This window comes from Peromyscus eremicus, chromosome 9 (genome assembly GCF_949786415.1).
Source record: "Peromyscus eremicus chromosome 9, PerEre_H2_v1, whole genome shotgun sequence".
Taxonomy (NCBI): domain Eukaryota; kingdom Metazoa; phylum Chordata; class Mammalia; order Rodentia; family Cricetidae; genus Peromyscus; species Peromyscus eremicus.
Window position 1 is genome coordinate 20,575,634 of NC_081425.1, and position 20,458 is coordinate 20,596,091.

General features: G+C 35.2%; 1 protein-coding gene across 13 annotated transcripts in view; it reads left to right on the top strand.

Moving 5' to 3' along the window:
• Mycbp2 (MYC binding protein 2) overlaps positions 1-20,458 on the top strand; it is a 251,013-nt gene that overhangs the window by 103,870 nt on the left and 126,685 nt on the right. For 12 of the 13 annotated variants that reach the window (XM_059273237.1, XM_059273240.1, XM_059273238.1 and 9 more), the window contains 10 exons: positions 6-178; positions 1,506-1,631; positions 1,715-1,842; positions 5,978-6,069; positions 8,997-9,131; positions 10,704-10,787; positions 13,437-13,533; positions 14,702-14,894; positions 15,271-15,545; positions 19,793-20,014. In XM_059273237.1, the coding sequence (XP_059129220.1) occupies positions 6-178; positions 1,506-1,631; positions 1,715-1,842; positions 5,978-6,069; positions 8,997-9,131; positions 10,704-10,787; positions 13,437-13,533; positions 14,702-14,894; positions 15,271-15,545; positions 19,793-20,014 (1,525 nt within the window). The remainder of the gene's footprint in view (positions 1-5; positions 179-1,505; positions 1,632-1,714; positions 1,843-5,977; positions 6,070-8,996; positions 9,132-10,703; positions 10,788-13,436; positions 13,534-14,701; positions 14,895-15,270; positions 15,546-19,792; positions 20,015-20,458) is intronic. The other variant, XM_059273239.1, reaches the window with a different exon arrangement.

Below are 20,458 nucleotides of genomic sequence, written 5' to 3' on the forward strand. Positions count from 1 at the left end.
GATAGGTTTCGACCAAGTAGCCGAGAGCTCTGGTGTTACAATGCAGTGGTTGCTGATGCCAGACTTCCCTCTGCAACAGACATGCAGTCCAGATGTAGTATTCTAAGTCCTGAACTTGCTCTACCAACAGGATCAAGGGCTCTTACCACCCGATCTCATGCAGCCTTGCACATTCTGGGTAGGGTTGCCTTCTGATGTACAGCTGAATGGCATTAATGTATGCTGTGCTAATGGTCAGAATTTTTCTTAAATAGTTAAATTTGTATGTTATTCCACCATGTCTGTTAAATAATAATGGATTCTAGTCATGAAATAAACGTAATTACCTCAAAAGTTTGTCCTCCGTGAAATGATACAGAAGATCTCAGCCATCATCATGAAATATCAATGGATGCTTAAGTGTAAAGCATCCCTGGATATAATTTTCTTAATAGAAAGATAATGAAGTGGTTCTGCTTAACTTGAACATATAAACTTTTAGACATATAGACCAAATACGTTTTATAGTGTTTAATTTATGTATATCCTTATGTGACTAGAGATACAGAACTTTTGCAATAAATATTTGCTAGATTTTTATGGGTTTTTTGTTCTTAAATCAGTCCACATACCTATATCTTGTGTTGCTTTTAGAAAATGATTGTTCAGAAAGACTCATTTAGGAGCTGGGGAGACAACTCAGTGGGTAGTTTGCCTTCCATGTGTCAGGACCAGAGTTGAGATTTCCAGAACCTGTGTAAGTGCTGGGAGGGCTTGGTGGACCTCCTATAATTCCAGTGTTTAGGAGACAGACAGAGACCCTGGAGCAAGCTTCTACCTGAAATGTCCATGTTGGTGGGTTGTGAGTTCAGTTGAGAGACCTTGCTTCAATAAATACAGTAGAGGACAACCTAGGAAGACTCCTGATGTGTGTTAGCCTTAGGCCACAACATATGTACACACACATGCATATTTACCTTTACATACATAAACACTTCCACATATGTGACCACATGTATATGCATTCCACACACACATGCAGATTACACAAAAGGAAATGCTTATGCTTACTTAGCATTTACAACTAAGCATAAATAGTAGATTATGAATATATTTTCTCATTTTTTCCTAAGATTTTATTTTAACCATTGTAACTATCCAAAACAAACATTAAAGTTATTTCAGACTATTATGTCTTCCATTAAAAGCACTATGAAAATCAAATTGATTTAAGAAGTTCTGTAAAAGAAACTTGTAAGGACCAAAAGTAAAGTGGTTTGACTTTTCAGAATTTTCATTTTGTGAAAAATGTAATAATAACTTGTGTTTTAAGTATAATAATTCTTTATGCAGAAGAGAATTGTTTGTATGTATTCTTTCATGAAGTACGTAATGTTGAGAATAGATTATATTTATTGAGAATATTCATAACTTATTTTAATTTGTCCTATATAGTATGAAATAACATCAATACTACAGGAAGTTTTTGTTTCAAGGATTTGAAGGTTACTTGTTCGTTATTTTAGGTTGTCTTGATACTTTGGCTGCTATGCAGGACTTAAAGATGGGCATTGCAAGTACAGAGGAGGAGACTCAAGCAGTAATGAAAGTCTATTCCAAGGAAGATTACAGTGTGGTCAACAGGTTTGAAAGTATGTATACTTAGACTTAGGAAATGCTATCTAATCAGAGAAATATGTGCATATTTAAAACCATTATTCCTTATGTCTTTCAGGTCATGGAGGGGGCTGGGGTTACTCTGCTCATTCAGTTGAAGCCATACGTTTTAGTGCTGACACTGACATTTTACTTGGTGGTCTTGGTCTGTTTGGAGGGAGAGGAGAATATACTGCTAAAATAAAGGTAAAGTTTATGATAATGTAATTGTTTCGTCCAAAGATACTTCTTTTGGCTTAGTCTGTTGTCTTATTGAATGTTTATTTTTTACTTTTTACCTTAGTTTGTTGTTAATGGCTCCGTTAGAGAAAGGAAACATTGCTAAACTCTTACTCAAAGCTCTGAGATTGCTGACTGGGTAAAAAAAATCTAATTCATTCAAAGGGAGAAAATGAGTTTTCAGTAATTTAAAGTCGAAAATGACTCGTAGCCAGTCTCACTGCATTGTGCTGAACTTCCAAGTGGTTAATTAGATTCACCCTTTTATGTGGTTGCCATCCTAGAGTGTTGTTGGTTGATTTTGTTCTTTTTTGAGCGCCCACCACCCAGCTCCCAAATAAATCATACATAGAGGCTTAGTCTTAATTATGAATGCCTGGCCTTAGCTTGGCTTAGTTTCTAGCCAGCTTTCCTTAACTTATCCCATCTACCTTTTGCCTCTGGGCTTCTCCCGTTCTCTTACTTCTGTAAATCTTACTCTTACTTCATGGCTTGCAGTGTAGCTGGGTGACTGGCCCCTGGAGTCCTCTTTCTTCTCTGGCTCCTTCTAGATCCTTTCTTTTTTCCTAGATTTCTCCTTCTATTTATTCTCTAGGCTTGCCAGCCCCACCTGTCCTTTCTCCTGCCTTGCTATTGGCCATTCAGCTCTTTATTAGACCATCATGTGTTTTAGACAGGCACAGTAACAGAGCTTCACAGAGTTGAACAAGTGCAACATAAGCAAATGTAACACACCTTAAAATAATACTCTACATTTCCCCCTTTTTGTCTAAATGAAAATAAAGGTTTTGACTTTAACATAGTGTAGCTAGTTATATACAACAAAAAACAGTTATCAAGTAAGAATTAATTTACAATGCTCAGTCCATTTGTAGTTAGCATATTCAAAGAAAATAATGCATTATCTATCCTATCTTAGTGAATCCCAAGTTTTATACCATACTTATTTTAGGTCATAACTAAGGAAAACTACAGCTATAACTATTTAGTCTTCAACTCTATCAAAGACCCAGAAGGATGTAATTTTATCCAACAACAGAGACATTTGGATGCTGGACAGTCACCTAAAGTTCCTCTGCAATGTTGGGGCATACATCTTCTGCCTACAGGCCTAGAGAATCTGGCAGACTCTTCTATAAAGCAGGAATTTTGAACTGTCCTGCCTTGTTGTGGCAGTGTTCATCAGTTGCTTTCCTCTGTGTCCTGCAGAATATCTGGCAGAGTATTCTGTGAAGTAGGAATTTTGAAGGGTTATCCTATCTTGTTTTTGCAGAGTTCAACCGTCTTTGTCCTATGACTGTCCTGCCTTGTTTGGCAAAGTTCAACAGTCACTTTCCTCTGTGTCCTGCAGAATATCTGACAGATTTCTCAGTAATACCCCCCAAATCAAGCAAATATATCAAAGCTCTTGATAACTTCTGAAAACAGTCTACAAAAACCTCAACCGGAACTGAAAGCTTTTAAAAATGTTTACTTTTTTCCTGTATCGATGATAATATATTAGAGACACCATAAGAATGAATTTAGTAAAAATTAAAGTTCCTATAGTAATATATATTATAGGAACAGAATAATGCTTAAGAATACCTAGCACACATCTATGTTTATACTAAAAATCCACTAGTTTCAGTGTTTCAGGTGTATTTCAGTGTACCTCCTTCAAAATGGTTTAGAATGACTTGATTCCATAAGACAGACAAACAAATTCAGTGAGTTGTTTAGTTCTAGAAGATAATACTCAACAAGTTCATCAGTATGATATATATATATATATATATGTAATATATGATGCTTATGTATATTTGATAATACCCAACAAGCTCTTCAAGATGATATATATTTCTCCCTTCTGGTTCTAGAGTTTTTTGAGGGGTAGAATATTACACATCATAGTGACTGTCTTCCTATGCTAAAAGAAGGACTTTAAAGCGCTGTTTCTCAGTCTTCCTAATGCTGACACGCCTTAATACAGTTCTTCATGTTGTGGTGACCTCCCAACCATATATTATTTTATTGATAGTTCATAACTGTAATTTCACTACTGTTATGAATTGTAATATAAATATCTGATATGCAAGATACCTGATATAGGACCCATAAATGGGTCATGACCCACAGATTGAGAACCAATGCCTTAAAGGGACCAAAAAGTATCAGAACTCACTGGAACATCTGTCTGACTTTGTTATACTTGCTGTTTCACTGTCCTTTGTATACTAAGGCTTGCTGATTCTTCCTCAGATATGTTAAGCAATGCAACCTCAGGATCTTTGCACTTGCTCTTCTCTCTAGCTACAACTCTTATCAAGACCTGCATATTTCACTTCCTCATCACCTTTGACCTTTACTCCCTGCTGAGTTATTTAAATTATAAATCCTATTCCCTGCCACAAACTTATCCCAATAGCTGTTTGTTGTTGCTTGTCTTGTTTTGTTTTTTTCTGGTCTGTATTTTTTACCCTTGTGTTCACTTCCTAGAACTGTGCCTGGCACATTGATGAGTTCAAAAGTATTTGTTGAGAATCAGCGAAGAGGCAGATTATAGTCAGATCATTATATTATGCTATAAAGAGAGACCACTGAAGAATTTTACACTGAAGTATTCCAATCAAATATTCTTTATAAAGAAATTACTAAGTGCCATAGACTTGCCTAGCATGTAAGGACCAGAGTTCAATCACTACTGATTAAAAAAAAAAAAAAAAAAAAAAAGACAAGCTAGTAAATATAAGCTGGATTAGAGCAGGGGTGGGAGGGATGGAGGGTGGGTAGGAGGTGTGGGGGGTGGAGTTAAACTGGTTTTAGATTCCCTGAAAGAGTAGACACAGTGGTGGCCAGGAAGTGTGAGCACAGGCTTTTTAAGGTGCTGCCACTCTACAGAGCAGGGACAGCAAGAAGAGGAAGGTGAGTCATTTACTGTAGAACAAAGAATATTGGGGTCTCTGGGGCAATTCAGTTAAGTCTGAGATGGAAATAGGTTTCCAGGACCTAGGATATGGTTGAAAACCAGAGACTAATGGCTTGGTACTGTTCAATAATTTTAAATGCATTTCAATAACTTTGCTGCATTTTACTACTATAACTCCCCAGAAAAATGAAGGTTTTACAAATATTAGTTCATTTTTATTAGAAGAATTTTAATTAAATTATAATGACATCACTCCCCTACCTTCCTAGTCCTCCCTCTAATCCTTCCATACCTCCTCCTTCTGACTCCTCTCATGTTCCCCTCACTCCTCTTTTATAAATGTATAAATATATAGATACATAAATACAATCTGCTGAGTCTGTTTAGTGTGGCTTGTGTGTGTCTGATTTCAGGACTGAATACTTGGTATTGGATAACCATTTAGGGGCTTTTTTTCTGGGAGAAGCTAATTCTCATATTAATCCATTTTTTAAAAGATCTCTTTTCTCATAATCTCTTTTTCCTTACCTAGACTCTTATTGTATTTCAAGTTCTTCATCTCGTCCTTTTCCATGCTACTTACTGTACTAGCTTTTGCTACCTGTGTTTTTTATGTTTTCATGACCCTATTATGACTCCTCAATTCCTCTGTAGTAATATTTTTATAATCTTTTGAGCAAGGTTTTTCTCTCAGGGTTCAACAAATATTCTTTCATTCAATTTGCATAATTACTATGAGGTGAACACTGTTAATAACCACCTCATTTTTTATGGAAGAGGACATTAGATCCGAGGTCTTCACAGCTGTTAAGTAGTGAAGCAAGAGTCTGCCTCATTTAGAAAATCTTAGTTAAAGTGCTTTCATTGAGTTTTTTTTAAAAATCCTTTGAAAGTTTGTATTTCTACTTTATTATATCAGCTACAAAATTTCCAGTATGGAATTAGAATTAATATAATCATAAAATATTGCATGATTCCTATTTTAAATGCATGTATACTTATATAATTTATTTACTTACTAAATTTAATATTTAAATATTTAAATTAAATATTAAATTTAGTAAGTAAATTTAAATAGTAAATAAGAATTTTTATACTATTTATAGTTCAGTTATATTGGACACACACAAAATTGTAAACACTTAGATGTGCAGAACTGAATGATTGTGGTGAATCTGTTTTTCTTTCCTCCAGCTATTTGAGTTGGGTCCTGATGGAGGAGACCATGAAACTGATGGAGACCTTCTTGCAGAGACTGACGTGTTAGCTTATGACTGTGCTGCTAGGTAAACGTTTTGCTCATTATTCAGTATATTATTTACATACTTGAAATTCAAATTTTATTTTAATTTAACAAATGCATTTTAGAAGGAAGTTTTGAATAATCTATTGATAAATTGGGAAATTTAACTATATAAAGTTATGCTTCACTTAGTGATGGAGATACATTCTGAGAATTTTATTGTTAAATAATGTGAATATCATAGAAAGTCTTTACACAAACCTAGAAGATATGGCCCTGTAAACCTAGTATGCACTAGGTTTAGCCACATATTTTATCCACCATCCATTATATATGATTTGTTGTTGTCTGAAATCTTGTTATGTAGTGTATGAGTGTATTAGAAAGTGTAGCTATTCCTTATAATAATGTTACATTAAAACGATTAAACTTAATTTTTATATGGTTAGATGAATAATTCAGTACTGGAAATAGGAATATATAAAGATTTTGCACAAGTAGTTATATTAAATTCTTAGAGAAGACAAGTGTACTAGTGCTCTAGTGATTGAAACAATCATTCATTACTAGTAACATTTTATATATAACATACATACATACATATAAATATATATATTCAATTAGCTTTAGTAGGCCATATTTCAGATCCCCCCTGTTCTCTGACATGACATCAGTAGTATATGCTTGATTAATAACACTTGGGGCAGTGGCAGGGCGTGGGTATGAGCTTTGTTGAAGTCTCTTGGGAGCTGACTTGGATTGGAATATTTATTTATAAAGTTTATTAGTATAAAGAGACTTAGGGTTTTCAGTCCTTTCTGGAATCCTAAGAATTATTTCAACACTGCACTATTATACATTAGTGTTTTGATCCAGGGAATGTTGTGATGGGAAAAACATAAACTGAGCTTTATAATAGTAAAAGTACACTATAGTTCCCAATAATAACTTCGTTTTAAAAAACACTAGTCGGTGGCTAGGGGAGATGTCTTAGTCAGGATGGTACAGCACTTGCCATGTAAACACAGCAGATGGAGGAATGGGGTTGGGAGTAGAGATAGGTGACCCTTAGCACTCACTGGCCAACCAGTCTAGCAAAAATCAGTGAGCACCAGGTTTAGTGAGATACCCTGTCTCAAAAAATAAGATAGAGAGCAACCAAGGAACTCCCAGTGTTGATATTCACAGACACAGACACACACACACCATCATCATCATCATCATCATCATCACACAAAAGTAACCGTAAAAGGTGCATAGAGGCTTTTTTGCTAATAAAGGTACATGTTTTCAGAAATCAAGGTATGACATTGATTTTACTTTTATCACCAAAGACATGCTTTGAGAACGTAAGAGTATTTCTAAAAATAAATAAATAATAAAATAAAATGAAAGAGTAATCTAAAGAAAGACTGGTCTATTTTTATTTATTTATTTTGTTACTTATTTATTTATTTTGGTTTTGTCTGTCTATCTTTCTATCTATGTATCTATGTATGTATGTATGTATGTATCTATCTATCTATCTATCTGTTTATTTTGAGACAGGGTTTCTCTATGCCTCCCTGGCTGTCCTGGAACTCATTCTGTAGCCCAGGCTGGCCTCGAACTCACAAAAATTCTCCTGTCTCGGCCTGCCAAGTGCCTGTGCCACCACTGCCTGGCCCTGTTTCTTTACTTCAAGTATTAGACCAGCGGTTCTTAAGCTATAGGTTGTAACTCCTTTGGCAAACTTCTGTTTCCGAAAACATTTACATTATGATTCATAATAGTAGCCAAATTATAGTTTGAAGTAGTAGTGAAAATTATTTTATGGTTGCGGGGGGTCACCACAACATGAGGATCTGTATTAAAGGGTCACAGCATTGGGAAGCTTGAGAACCACTGCCTTAGACTCTATCATGTTGTTGTTACTTTGTAATCTTTACTATTTGTACAAATTCACTTAAAGGGGACATTTCAAAAAAGATAGTTTTCATTAAACTTTAATATACCATTATCATTTGCTGTTTATTTTTAGCAGAGCTTTATGATTCTAAGATATAAATTGTGATGCCTTTGGTAGAGAATCACCTAGATTTTCTTCATTAGCTTACTAGGCAGGCCCCAACTTTTATGGGTAGCATTTGTGTCTTTTTTTATTTAGTCCTCATTTATCCATCATAATGCTTTAACAAAGCAGGATCCCTTCTTGTATCTTTTCACACAGATCTGTTCATAGCATGCCCCTTCTTCCTTACTGCTCTGTCTTTTTCTCATTGTCAAGAGCAGGTAGTTCCTCTGGCTCTGCCACCTGCCAGGTAGTCTTCCTTTTAGATGTCATTTTCTGTTAAATTATTAACTTTCTATACGTGTAGTTTCTGTTCTCTGTACTGGGCTCAGTTCCAAACACTATCTGAATTAATTGTCACCAGGCAACTCAAGTAACTAAACCTTTTCCCCCTTTTTATTAGTTAAAGGTTTTTATTGGAGGGGATTTCATACATGAGAATGATGTATCTGCACATCAGCATTCTGATAAACTGACACAGAATAATTGTAGTAACTTGCCCCAAATCTCTAAGCTAGCAAGTCATCACCCAGGATCCTTGACCAGAGAGTCATTTTCTTGGCGTGCTACCCCTCAGAACACTTAGCTGAATAAGTAGCCCACAAACTAAGGGCAAAATTCCTTGTCTGGGTAATTTTTAATGCTTTAAACAATTTAAAATATTTTTCTTGTTTTAATTTGAAAGTTTTATAAAATTTAAACATATTGTAGACTCCATAAAGAAAATAATTTGATTTTCTAAACATAAGGAACTGAAACTTGTTTTAGTGTCTGAACTTTAAGATTCTGTTAGAATGAGATTCTTGTTAGACAAGAATCTTAAAAAAAAAAAAAAAATCATGGGTTTTGGTATAAGGTAGTTAAAAGTAACTACATGTACCAGACAAGTGCAAAGGTATTTGGCTTCTTAATTTCTCTAGAGAAAAATATGCAATGATGTTTGACGAGCCAGTTCTCCTGCAAGCTGGATGGTGGTATGTAGCGTGGGCTCGAGTATCAGGTCCCAGCAGTGACTGTGGGTCTCATGGACAAGCTTCTATTACCACAGATGATGGGTAAGTGTAATGTTGAATTTGACTTATGTAACTCTTATTTTTGTTTGTGAGATCTCGTTCTGAAATCTCACAGAGTATTAATATAATTGCTAAAAATTAAATTTATGTAAATTTGTGTGTTATACCACCAAATATTCTAAATGAAAATCTAGACAGAAGGGAGAAGACTGCATTATTCTTGTCAGATGGTATATGTGTCTTTCTGGGTATTGAATTGTTTATAAGCTCTATAACCTAATTAAAGATTACATAGAGGAAGGGTGCAGGATACTGATGAATTTGTGTAGATATATACATATATATACATGTTCATATTCAAAATTAGATTGATACTGCACAATCAAATAGTTTGTAAGATTCAAAGTTTCTGTCATATGAAATGATATTATCTTAATTAAATGCAGAGAAAATTATACTACTTTCAGATTAGGAAGAAAGCTCAGCCAGTAAAGTGTTTGCTACACAAACATTAAGATCTGAATCCAATCCCTAGAAACCTTGTAAAAAGAAAAATATGATGTGGTGACATTCACCTTTAATTCTAGCACTGGGAGAGCAGAGACAAGTACATCCCCAGAGCTTGCTGGTTAGCCAGCCTAGCCTACTTGAAAAGTTCCAAGCCAGTGAGGGAGAGACCCTTTCTTAAAAACAAAACACAACAGTGATTGGCTCTTCAGGAGTGATACTCAAGGTAGACTTCTGCCCTCCATGTACACACATACACAAGTGCACCAGCACCCACAGGAACATGCACAAAATAACTAGACACTCTATGTACATTATTTCATTTGGTTCCCTTAATCAGTTTTGAAGCAACTGTTCTCATTCACACTCAGGAAATTAGAGAAATAAAATGGGAAAGCAATATTCTTAGAAGAATGACGTGGTTACCATATACAGAACCCAGCCTTCTTTCTACTCTACTAGTTTGATCCTAGTGTTTGAAAATACTATGATTCGTAAGAGAAATTAATTTTTATTCTTCTTGAACATGGTAGTATAAAAGGTACATGCTAATTTTTGAGGTGTATTCCATGTTGATGACTATTTAAGGGAAGTTAAACCTGCCATAGGATGTTTCTCTTTCAGCTCACTTTTAGATTTTTGCTAGAACTGCATTCACCCAGAATTGCATGGTTGTTATATATAGTCCATTCATTTTGGAATATCGGGACACTTGGAGGAGGCTAAAGTCCCTAAATGTGTCTATTTAAGCTCTTTCATGCACCGAAGTGGAAATCTTTAGTTCCAAGCTGACTGCTGAGGTGAAAACCAAGCTGAAGGATAGGAGGCAAGAGGCTCCGGACATCTAGGAGTTCCCATCAAGTTCAGTCCTTCATTTTGTTGATAATCAGCAGCTATAAATCAGGGCACTACTTTTTCATATGTGATTCTTTTCTTTAACAAATAAATAATGTTCATTAGCATAAAATTTGAAAACATTATTATTAAATTCCTAATAATTATTAAATTACTAATTTCCTTATTAGTAACTTTCTAAATTATTAAATTCCTTTTTAACCTTAGAGGATGTCATTTTTGGTGTCATACTATTTCTCTTTTACCTTTTAGAGTTGTTTTCCAGTTCAAGAGTTCGAAGAAGTCAAATAACGGTACTGATGTAAATGCTGGTCAGATACCTCAACTGTTATATAGGTATTTAAACATTTTTATAGTTAACCAATACAATTTATTCTTTTGTTGTGCTGAAATAAAATATGGAACATAATAATGGAGAAATTATTGAAACATTGAGCAAATTAATGTTTTTGTTGGTTTGTTTGTTTGGTTTGGTTTTTCGAGACAGGGTTTCTCTGTGTAGCTTTGGTGCCTGTTCTGGAACTCACTCTCTAGCCCAGGCTGGCCTCGAACTCACAAAGATCCTCCTGCCTCTGCCTCTCAACTGCTGGGATTAAAGGCGTACGCCACCATTGCCCGGCTTGAAAAAATTAATGTTATACTGGTAAAATATAGCTAGTTAAAAATATTTAGATAGTATTTAGTAAACTTTTATGAACACTTTCTATATCAAACTTAATTTAACATTTTGCATGACTCAGGGTATCAATATTATAATATTAACAATATGCTAATAGCTGTTTAATCTTATTGATTTTAATACCAATTTCAAAATGTTATAAACTAATAAAGTATGTCTTAAAAAATGTAAGGTAGAATGGGAGGATGTTTTAGACGTGGACCTAATCAATTTATTGTAGTTTTTCTTTTCTTTGTGCTCGAGATTAAAACTAGGTTCTGATACATTTAGGCAAGCAACCCAATCCTCTGCTTTGTCTCTAGCCTGATAGTCTTATATGATTTATTTTGTGATAGAACACATTAGAAAATCTCTTATTAATTTCCAGTTTTAGTTGAAATAGTAAAATGTTCATGTTGTTTATTATATTTAACAATAAGAATTTTAATTCACAGTAATTCAAAAGTGTATTGACATATGTCATATGCCAATGTATTTGTCTATTTTTAGATTACTTACAAACCCTCATTAAAAATATTTTTTCTTACTACACATAGTCCCCAAAAGTAGAAGAAATAACTTTCTTTCATGTCTTCTCTTCTAGTGATCATTAAAAGAATTTGAATGTTAGAAACTTCATATTTCTCCAGAAAGAATTTTTGATTTTTACATTATCTATTGTAGCCATTGTTTTTGATATCAGTAGCATCTTGTCTGTTTGCTTGTGAGCCTTGACCTTTAATAGCTGAGCCATCTCTCCAGGCCAAAAGTACTTTGAGAACATGACAAATTGCACTGGAGTGCTTTTATGGACTACGGTTGACTATGTGTACATTACTAGGGAATGTGACTTTTTATGTTTTTAATGGTAAATATTAAAGTAGATTATTTTACTATGGCAAAATGTACATTTGAATATATTATTTTTATTCTTTGGGAATTTCACAATATATCTTGATAATGTGTACTCCATTCTCCCCCTAACTCATCCCTGATCTACCCTTTCATGCCCCTCTTTTGCCTTTCTATTATCTTTTTCCTGATTTCTTAAGATATAGATTTTTTAAAGGTGAATTTTCATTCTTTCTAATATATACACTTAAGCCTGCAATTTTTTTGTAGTTCATTGGTTGAATTTTTATAATCTTTGATGTATACTGATTTTAATATTTAGTTACTCAATATTTTATATTTCATATATGAATACTATATTTATATAACTTTTAATCCTCCTTTTCCCTTTCCATCTTGTACTGTGGCCACCATTCCCTCTTAAATTCATTACCTCTTCTTTAATTATTATTGTTATACACCCCCCCACACACACACACAGACATATGTATGTATGTATATATATGTGGATAGGTTTGTAAGTAAATAGGTAGATAGGTAAGTAGATAGCTAGGTAGGTGGGTAGATAGATGATATATAGTACTGAGTCCATTTATTGTTGCTTTCATGAGTCTAGTGCTGACCACTTGGAATTGGATAACCTATCAGGAGCTCTTCCCTGTAGAAAACTGATTTTTCCTCTTTCAGCCACCATTGATTATCTATAGTTCTTCATCTGTTGATAGGATCATGGGAGATTTCTCCCATCCACATTGACAGGTGTCATTGTGCAAGTCTTGCTTAGACAACCATATTGTTGAGATTTTGGGGCATAGCTTCCTTGTCATATCTAGAAGATACTATCTAGGGTCAGGCTTCCTGGTCCCTGGCTCTTAAAATCTTTCTACTCACTCTTGCATGATTTTTCCTGAGCTCTAGCTATAGGGTTGCATTGTAGATATGTCAGTTGGAACTATCATTTATTCTCTGCCAATTGTGGATCTCTGTAATAGTTTCCATCTGTTGTGAAAGAACCCACTGAGTCCCATTTGTACTTTCCATATGTTCCTGGATGTGGGGCCATTTACTGGAGCGTGGTTGGCTTACAAGAGGTCACACCCCTAAAGAAAACCTACCATTCTTCTCTCAGAAGTCATCACCACCTGTCCATAGCTCCTCGCTTTCCCCTCCATAATAGAATGGTGACTGCCTTGATCTAAGCTGGTACTGTGCAGGCAATCAAAGCTGCTCTGTATTCATGAGTACAACATTCCTATCCAAGTCTAGAAGATACTTTTAGCTCCTGTCCATCCAAACCTCGATCTTAAAATCTTTCTGTTCTCTCTTTTACAATGATGCTTGAGTCTTGGCAGTAGTGGAGCTAATGTAGATGTTCCATTTGTAGCTGAGCATTCCACCAATACTGAAAATGTACATTAAAAATTGTCATTGGTCATTGATTTGAACGTAGTATATTGTTTATCTTCTACCACCAGACTCCCAACCAGTGATGGCAGTGCTTCCAAAGGCAAACAGCAAACTAGTGAGCCTGTACACATTTTAAAGAGATCTTTTGCAAGAACTGTCTCAGTGGTAAGCCATTTTTTAGATTTTCAGCTTTGCTACCCATTGCTGAATTTTAATTCTAAGGCTGTCTCAGCATAATTTTATGAATTCAAATTTCCCTTTATTTTGGTGTTTATTTTTTTGGCAAAGATAATGTGTACTTTTAAATAATGGAAAAGTAAAAATGTTGCCTATAATTTTACCATGCTCAGCTGAATTGGCTTTTCTGTATCTGAAATAACTTGTGACTTTTCTAACTAGACACTTACCCTGCTAAGCAATGAATTTGGTATCTTTTTATTAAGATCAGGACTGTTTTGTTTTTGTCCGTTCTAATAATTTTTATATGTGTATATAAATGGCCTTGTGGTCATTAGGTTATTGAAATTGTTTATATAACAAATGTATTCAGTCATTTATTTTAAATTTTCATTTATTATATCATACCAGCAATCATCTGGGCCTTGGTGAGGACTGGGGAGCAAAGTGGTCCACTCTGAGATACTATAGTGTTTGCCGTCATGTACGTGTGATGGTCTTTGGACCATCGAGAACTGCAGGGAAAGCCAACCCTAAAAAACAAAATCTAAATAGTAATTTTTTGTTAATAACTTCAACTCAACTTTTCAAGAATTGGTTATAGTTTTTATTATACATCTTAATATATAAGTAATTTATATAGAGTGATTTAGGTATCACTGATTTATAGTATTTTAACACTACTTTAAATTGTTATACTGTATTGACATAATTTCAAAGAGACATGTAAATTATGAATTACTTCTTTTTTTTTTTTTTGTTTTTTTTGTTTTTTTTTTTTTTTTTTTTTTTTTGGTTTTTCGAGACAGGGTTTCTCTGTGTAGCTTTGCGCCTTTCCTGGGACTCACTTGGTAGCCCCGGTTGGCCTCGAACTCACAGAGATCCACCTGGCTCTGCCTCCCGAGTGCTGGGATTAAAGGCGTGCGCCACCGCCACCCGGCATGAATTACTTCTTTTGTTCTCTCCATATTTATAAGAAAAATTAGCTAGACTGGTAAAAGGAAAATGTAAATATGTATACAGGTATTTTATTTCAGCTCTCAGAACTCAGCAAAAAAGTTAAGGTAGTTTTGAAGTGGCATGCCTTTATTCTCTTGTATTCAAACTACAATGTCATTTTAACTAATTAGTATATGTTTTTCATATTGTGGATTAGGAATGTTTTGAGTCATTGCTAAGTATTCTTCACTGGAGCTGGACCACCTTAGTCTTAGGAGTTGAAGAGCTTAGAGGATTAAAAGGGTTCCAGTTCACAGCCACACTTCTAGATTTAGAGAGACTACGCTTTGTGGGGACCTGTTGTCTGCGGTTATTGCGAGTCTACACCTGTGAAATATACCCAGTATCAGGTATGGAAATTAAAAAAAAAAAATTGGAAAGAAATCATTTTAGAGATTAAGAAAATTTATATAGAGATAGCCAAGTGTTTAAGATTCCAAGATACCTTTAAGTTGCTCCCAAAATTAAAAGAGAAAAAAATGTTACTTTTAGATTATATTTATCAAATAGAAAAATTTCAATCACAAGTTAGACTTAAATACTCATTCCAGTTCTTTTTTCTAGGTAGATTTTTTTTTAAAAAAATTATTTTGTAGCCCATTTAATCTCTAAGCAGTTTCATTTCTGGGTTTTGGTGTTTGATTTTTATTTATACAGTAAATGACTGAATTATTATTTATAGTAGTAAATCTTTGGTTTATTAGCACTTTTCTTATTTTCTCAAAGCTACAGGAAAAGCAGTTGTAGAAGAAACTAGCAAATTAGCAGAGTGTATTGGAAAAACAAGAACTTTGTTAAGAAAAATTTTATCAGAAGGAGTTGATCATTGCATGGTGAAGTTGGATAATGACCCTCAAGGATACCTCAGCCAGCCCTTGAGTCTTCTGGAAGCTGTCCTTCAAGAGTGCCATAACACATTCACTGCCTGCTTTCACTCTTTCTACCCGACTCCTGCATTACAGTGGGCTTGCCTTTGTGATCTCCTGAATTGTTTGGATCAGGTAATTTAAATTTATAAAATGTTGGTTGAAAATAAAATATGTTTCTTAATGCTCTGCAAGAAAATCAATTTAAATGCTCATACTTTGTTAATTACTAAAGGTCAGTTAGGAAATCTGCTTCATGTGTGTCATTTGTATTGCTAAAATTTAAAAGTTTGTTTCATTCTCTGGTATCATCTCTTTGTTAGAAAATTATCAGACATGTTTATGTTACTGCTGACTTTTTCTTTCAGTCTATAGGTGAAGTTATTTGAGAGTGGTGGGGGGAGAATATAGTGACTATGAAAATAAATGGCCCTTGGTGTCTCCACAGATGTAAGAACGGGAGAGGGAAATGAGTGAAGGACATGCTGACATCATTCACTCATGAAGACACCAAATCACAGAATTTCCAAGCACTTTGCACAAATGCTTTACAGAGCTATAGGGCAGAAAGAGACATTGACACTCATAGTTGGGGACTGCAGTACTCACATTGCAGTAATTAGCAATACAGCTAGACAGAAAGATGAGGGGTGTTAAGGATTAAGTTATGATATAAACCATCTTGATCTTTACAATTTTACTTTTATTTTTAATTGTATGTGCATATGTCTGTGTGTGTGTGTGTCTGTGTGTGTGTGTGTGTGTATGCAGGTGAGTAGTGGAACCCGAAAGGGCCCTTGGAGCTGGAGTTAGAGGCAGTTGTGATCCATTGAATATGGGTGCTGAGAATTGAGTGTTGGTCCTCTGGAAAAAGTTAGTGTCTTAACTGCTGAACTGAACCATTTTTCCACCCCTACCTTAATCTTACTGACATTTATAAACTACAGTATACAGCTTCAGAATGCATATTTTTTCCAGTACACATAAAATGTTCAGCAAGATAAATCATATACTTTGACATACATAAATCTAGTAAAATTGAAAACATTAAAATTTTAAAGAATGCTGGCTGCACATCTAGAAGACCCAGGTCTTATTCCCAGTAATCACATGGGAGTTCACAACAGTCTATAACTCCAGCTCCAGGGCCTCAGACATCACTTCTGGCTTCCTGAAGCTCCGGGCTCGCATATGGTGCATAGTCTTACATGCAGGCAAAATGCCCATACATGTTAAAAGAGGGGGGAAAAAAGACTTCAAAGAGTCTAGTCTACATAGCAAGTTCCAAGGCTACCATACCTCAAAAATAAGGGCAAAAGGAGGATCTTAATTGCCTTATATCCATTAAAGAACAGAACTCATTATTTAAAACTTTCCCACAAACAAAAAATTCCTAACCCAGATATTGTCATTTATAGAGTCTTTAAACATTTATAAAGAACTAACACGTTTAACAACTTCCTTCAGAACACATAGAAGGTAACTGATGACATGCCTGATAACCAAACCTAACGTATTATGAGAATAATAATGGACAAATATCACTGAGACATAGTTATTTTGATAATACTATTGAGTTAAAAAATCATAAATGCTGTATCATTACCAAGTGGTATTTATCTTGAAATGCAGGATTAACACCTAGAAATCAATAGAATTTATTGGGCTGGGCTATGATTGAGTAGTAAGGTACTTTCCCAGCACAAATAAGAGTTCAATTTTCTATACTGGGGGTAAAAAAAGAGTTCATAGTAACTCTTTTAATAACTCAAAATAGAGAGAAAATTATATTATGCTTTGAATACCTATTTAAAATACATTTGACAGAATTAGCAGTTAAGTCAGTGGTACAAACTTTGCAAACAATGATGTAATGAAACATCCCAACCTGATAAAAGATCCCTATGAAGAATCTGTAACTAACATCTTACTTAATGGTAAAATGATATTATATTGAATGCTTTTCCAGATTTGGAAACAATATACTAAGTGTGAACAATCCACAGCTAATATCCTACTTACCAGTGAAATAGTGAATCTTCCTCCTTGGAAACTTGTAGCTAGAGTTTTCCTGCCTGGCCCACAGTCAGGACAAATCTCTCTCACCCGCCAGTCCCTCAGCTCCTCAGACCCAATCAAGTAAACACACAGAGACTTATATTACTTATAAACTGTATGGCCATGGCAGGCTTCTTGTTATCTAGTTCTTCTATCTTAAATTAACCCATTTCTATTAATCTATAAGTTGCCACATGGCTCGTGGCTTACCGGTATCTTAACATCTTCTCATGGTGGCGGCTGGCAGCGTCTCTGTGCCTCAGCCTTCCATTTCCCCAAATTCTCCTTTCTTCTTGTCCCACCTATACTTCCTGCCTGGCTAATTGCCAATCAATGTTTTATTTATTAACCAATCAGAGCAACACATTTAACATATAGAACATCCCACAGCACTTCCTCTTTTCTTTCTTTTTTTTTTTTCAAAAAAGAAGGTTTTTAACTTTCACATAGTAAAATTACATATAACAAAACAATTATCAAACAAGAATTACAGTTACAATATCTAGTCTATAATATCTAGTCTATTTGTATTTGGCAAAATTAAAGAAGATATCCTATCTATCCTATATTTGTGAGTCTAATGTTTCGTATCTAACTTATCTTTTATCATAACTGAGGAAATTATAACTCTAGTCTTCAACTACATCAAAGACCCCAGAAGGATATACTATTACCTGAGTAACGGGAGAAGGATGCAGGCAACTTTCGGGAGTCTTGCAGGGTAGATAGGAGACAGATGGCAGCCTGGAGAGTCACCTAATGTTCCTTTGTAAAGTTGGGGCATCTGTCTTCAGCCCACAGGCCTAGAGTCTCTCACTCATTTCTCTGTGTCCTGTAGAATGTTTAGCAGTTTCCTCTGTGAAGCAGGAACCTCAAGGACCATTTTGCCATACCAGAGGGCTCTTCTGATATGGGACACAAGAATCTCTCAATCTTTTTTTTTTTTAGCAATGTGTTTGGGTTTAGAGAAGGAGTGAGCCAATTCCATCTCCAAAGCCAGCTTGTTATATTTGGGAATTTGAGCGTAGCTTGTCTTACTACTTCCTGCTGGAGGGGAGGGGGGCGCTGTATCTTATGGGGACACAAAATTTTAGGATTATGGAGTAGTCCATGTACCAGAAACACCTGAATTCCACTAGTGCCATGTCATGATTCAGGATTTTGAATTCTGGAAATTGTTGATGTTTTTTTAATTCAGCTATCCTTTCTTCTTGGCTGTGTGTATGTGTGGCTTTATCTTGGCATCCCATTCTTCTCCACATCCCTCTATTAAATGCCAGTCTACTATTGAGAGGCGTGAGCTTAGTTACTCTTCAAGAGTAACTGTTTCAGCTGTCGTTCCACTGCACATCAGAAGCCATTGGCCCACTGCCTGTTCAGCTGCCTTCGAAGAAAAGGGCACTGTACCTTTTCCAGATTGCAAAGGCCACTTCAGGGATGGTGCCGTATTGTCCTGGCCTCAGAAGATACTTTTTGATAAAACCACAACTACACTTGTCTTGGCAAGAATCAGTAGTCCTTTTTGTTCTTGCCACTTTTGATACTATTGTAATGGAAATGATAGTGTCAAGTCTGTACCCTGCTATCCTCTAATTCATTAGCATCAAAGTGGTACCCCAGTCAACTTTGATCCATTTAGGACAGTGTATGTTACTTGTACTTCCCTAGAAGAAGAATATTGCCTGGACTAATGGGTAAATTAAGTTCTCTCACCTTGTGGTCTCCCTTCGCTAGGCTAGCTTTTGCAACATTGGATCAATATGATATGTTGCTTTGCTTTTATGCTCGACTGGTAGCACAAATGTTTGAAGAACTAAGTAATGTGTGCATGATTTTTGTGAATTAGGATTTCCTAGGTTGATAAGTTTAAAAAATTTGAAATATTGTCCAGATCTGCTAAGATTTCTCTATAAACTGGAGTATAGTAACATAATTTTGGGATCTTAGTAAAATGGTATTATAGAAGTGCAATTTGTATTATTCATTTTTGTCAAAAGTAGTTTTAGTTCTTACAAAATAAGTGTTTTTTGATAGATTCTAATGGGAGTCTTTTCACATCTCACATTGAAAATGATGCTAGGAAGAACTGATGATTGTAGAGATGTAGAAACATTAATTTGCTGTAGGACTGGAAGTAAGCTTTCCTTTCATCTACTTCTCCCCATCATTACTAGATAATAATTTAATTACGTTTTAATGTATTGATGTGTTCTTATCCTTTAATAAAGCCACTTAAATGATTGAGTGATAGATAATTTTGGTGTATTTGCAGAAACTTGTTTTCTATTGATGCAGTATTTGAGGATTCTTTTTGCTCTTAAAAGGATATCCAGGAAGCTAACTTTAAGACCTCCAGTAGCCGCCTCCTTGCAGCTGTGATGTCAGCTCTGTGTCACACCTCTGTGAAGCTGACGTCTATCTTCCCTATTGCATATGATGGAGAAGTGTTACTGCGATCCATTGTTAAGCAAGTCAGCACAGAAAATGACTCAACACTAGTTCATCGTTTTCCACTCTTGGTGGGACATATGGAAAAGCTAAGCCAGGTACGCCTTTTCAGAAAGCTTTTACATTGGAGAAGTAAACAACAGTCTTTTCAGAAAGCTTTTACAATGGAGAATAAACAACAGTAAGTGGAGACATGCGTAAGTTTGGTGCCTCATCTTCCTTATTGAAAATTGTATTTGACAAACGATCATCTGTTTTATGATAAGAGCTATGCTCTAATTCTCATGTTTACCTGAAAGATAAGTGTCTTAGTTACTATTTCTTTGTTCGTTTGTTTTTTGAGACAGGGTTTCTCTTTGTAGCTCTTGCCGTCCAGGAACTTGCTCTGTAGGCCAGGGTGGTCTTGAAATCACAGTGATAGAGAGACCTGCCTGCCTCTAGCTCCTGAGTGCTCAGATTAAAGGGATGCACCACTGTAGATGTAACCAACCGTCTTATTAAATAAGAAACACAGAGCCGATTCAGAGAAGAAAGCCAAGAGG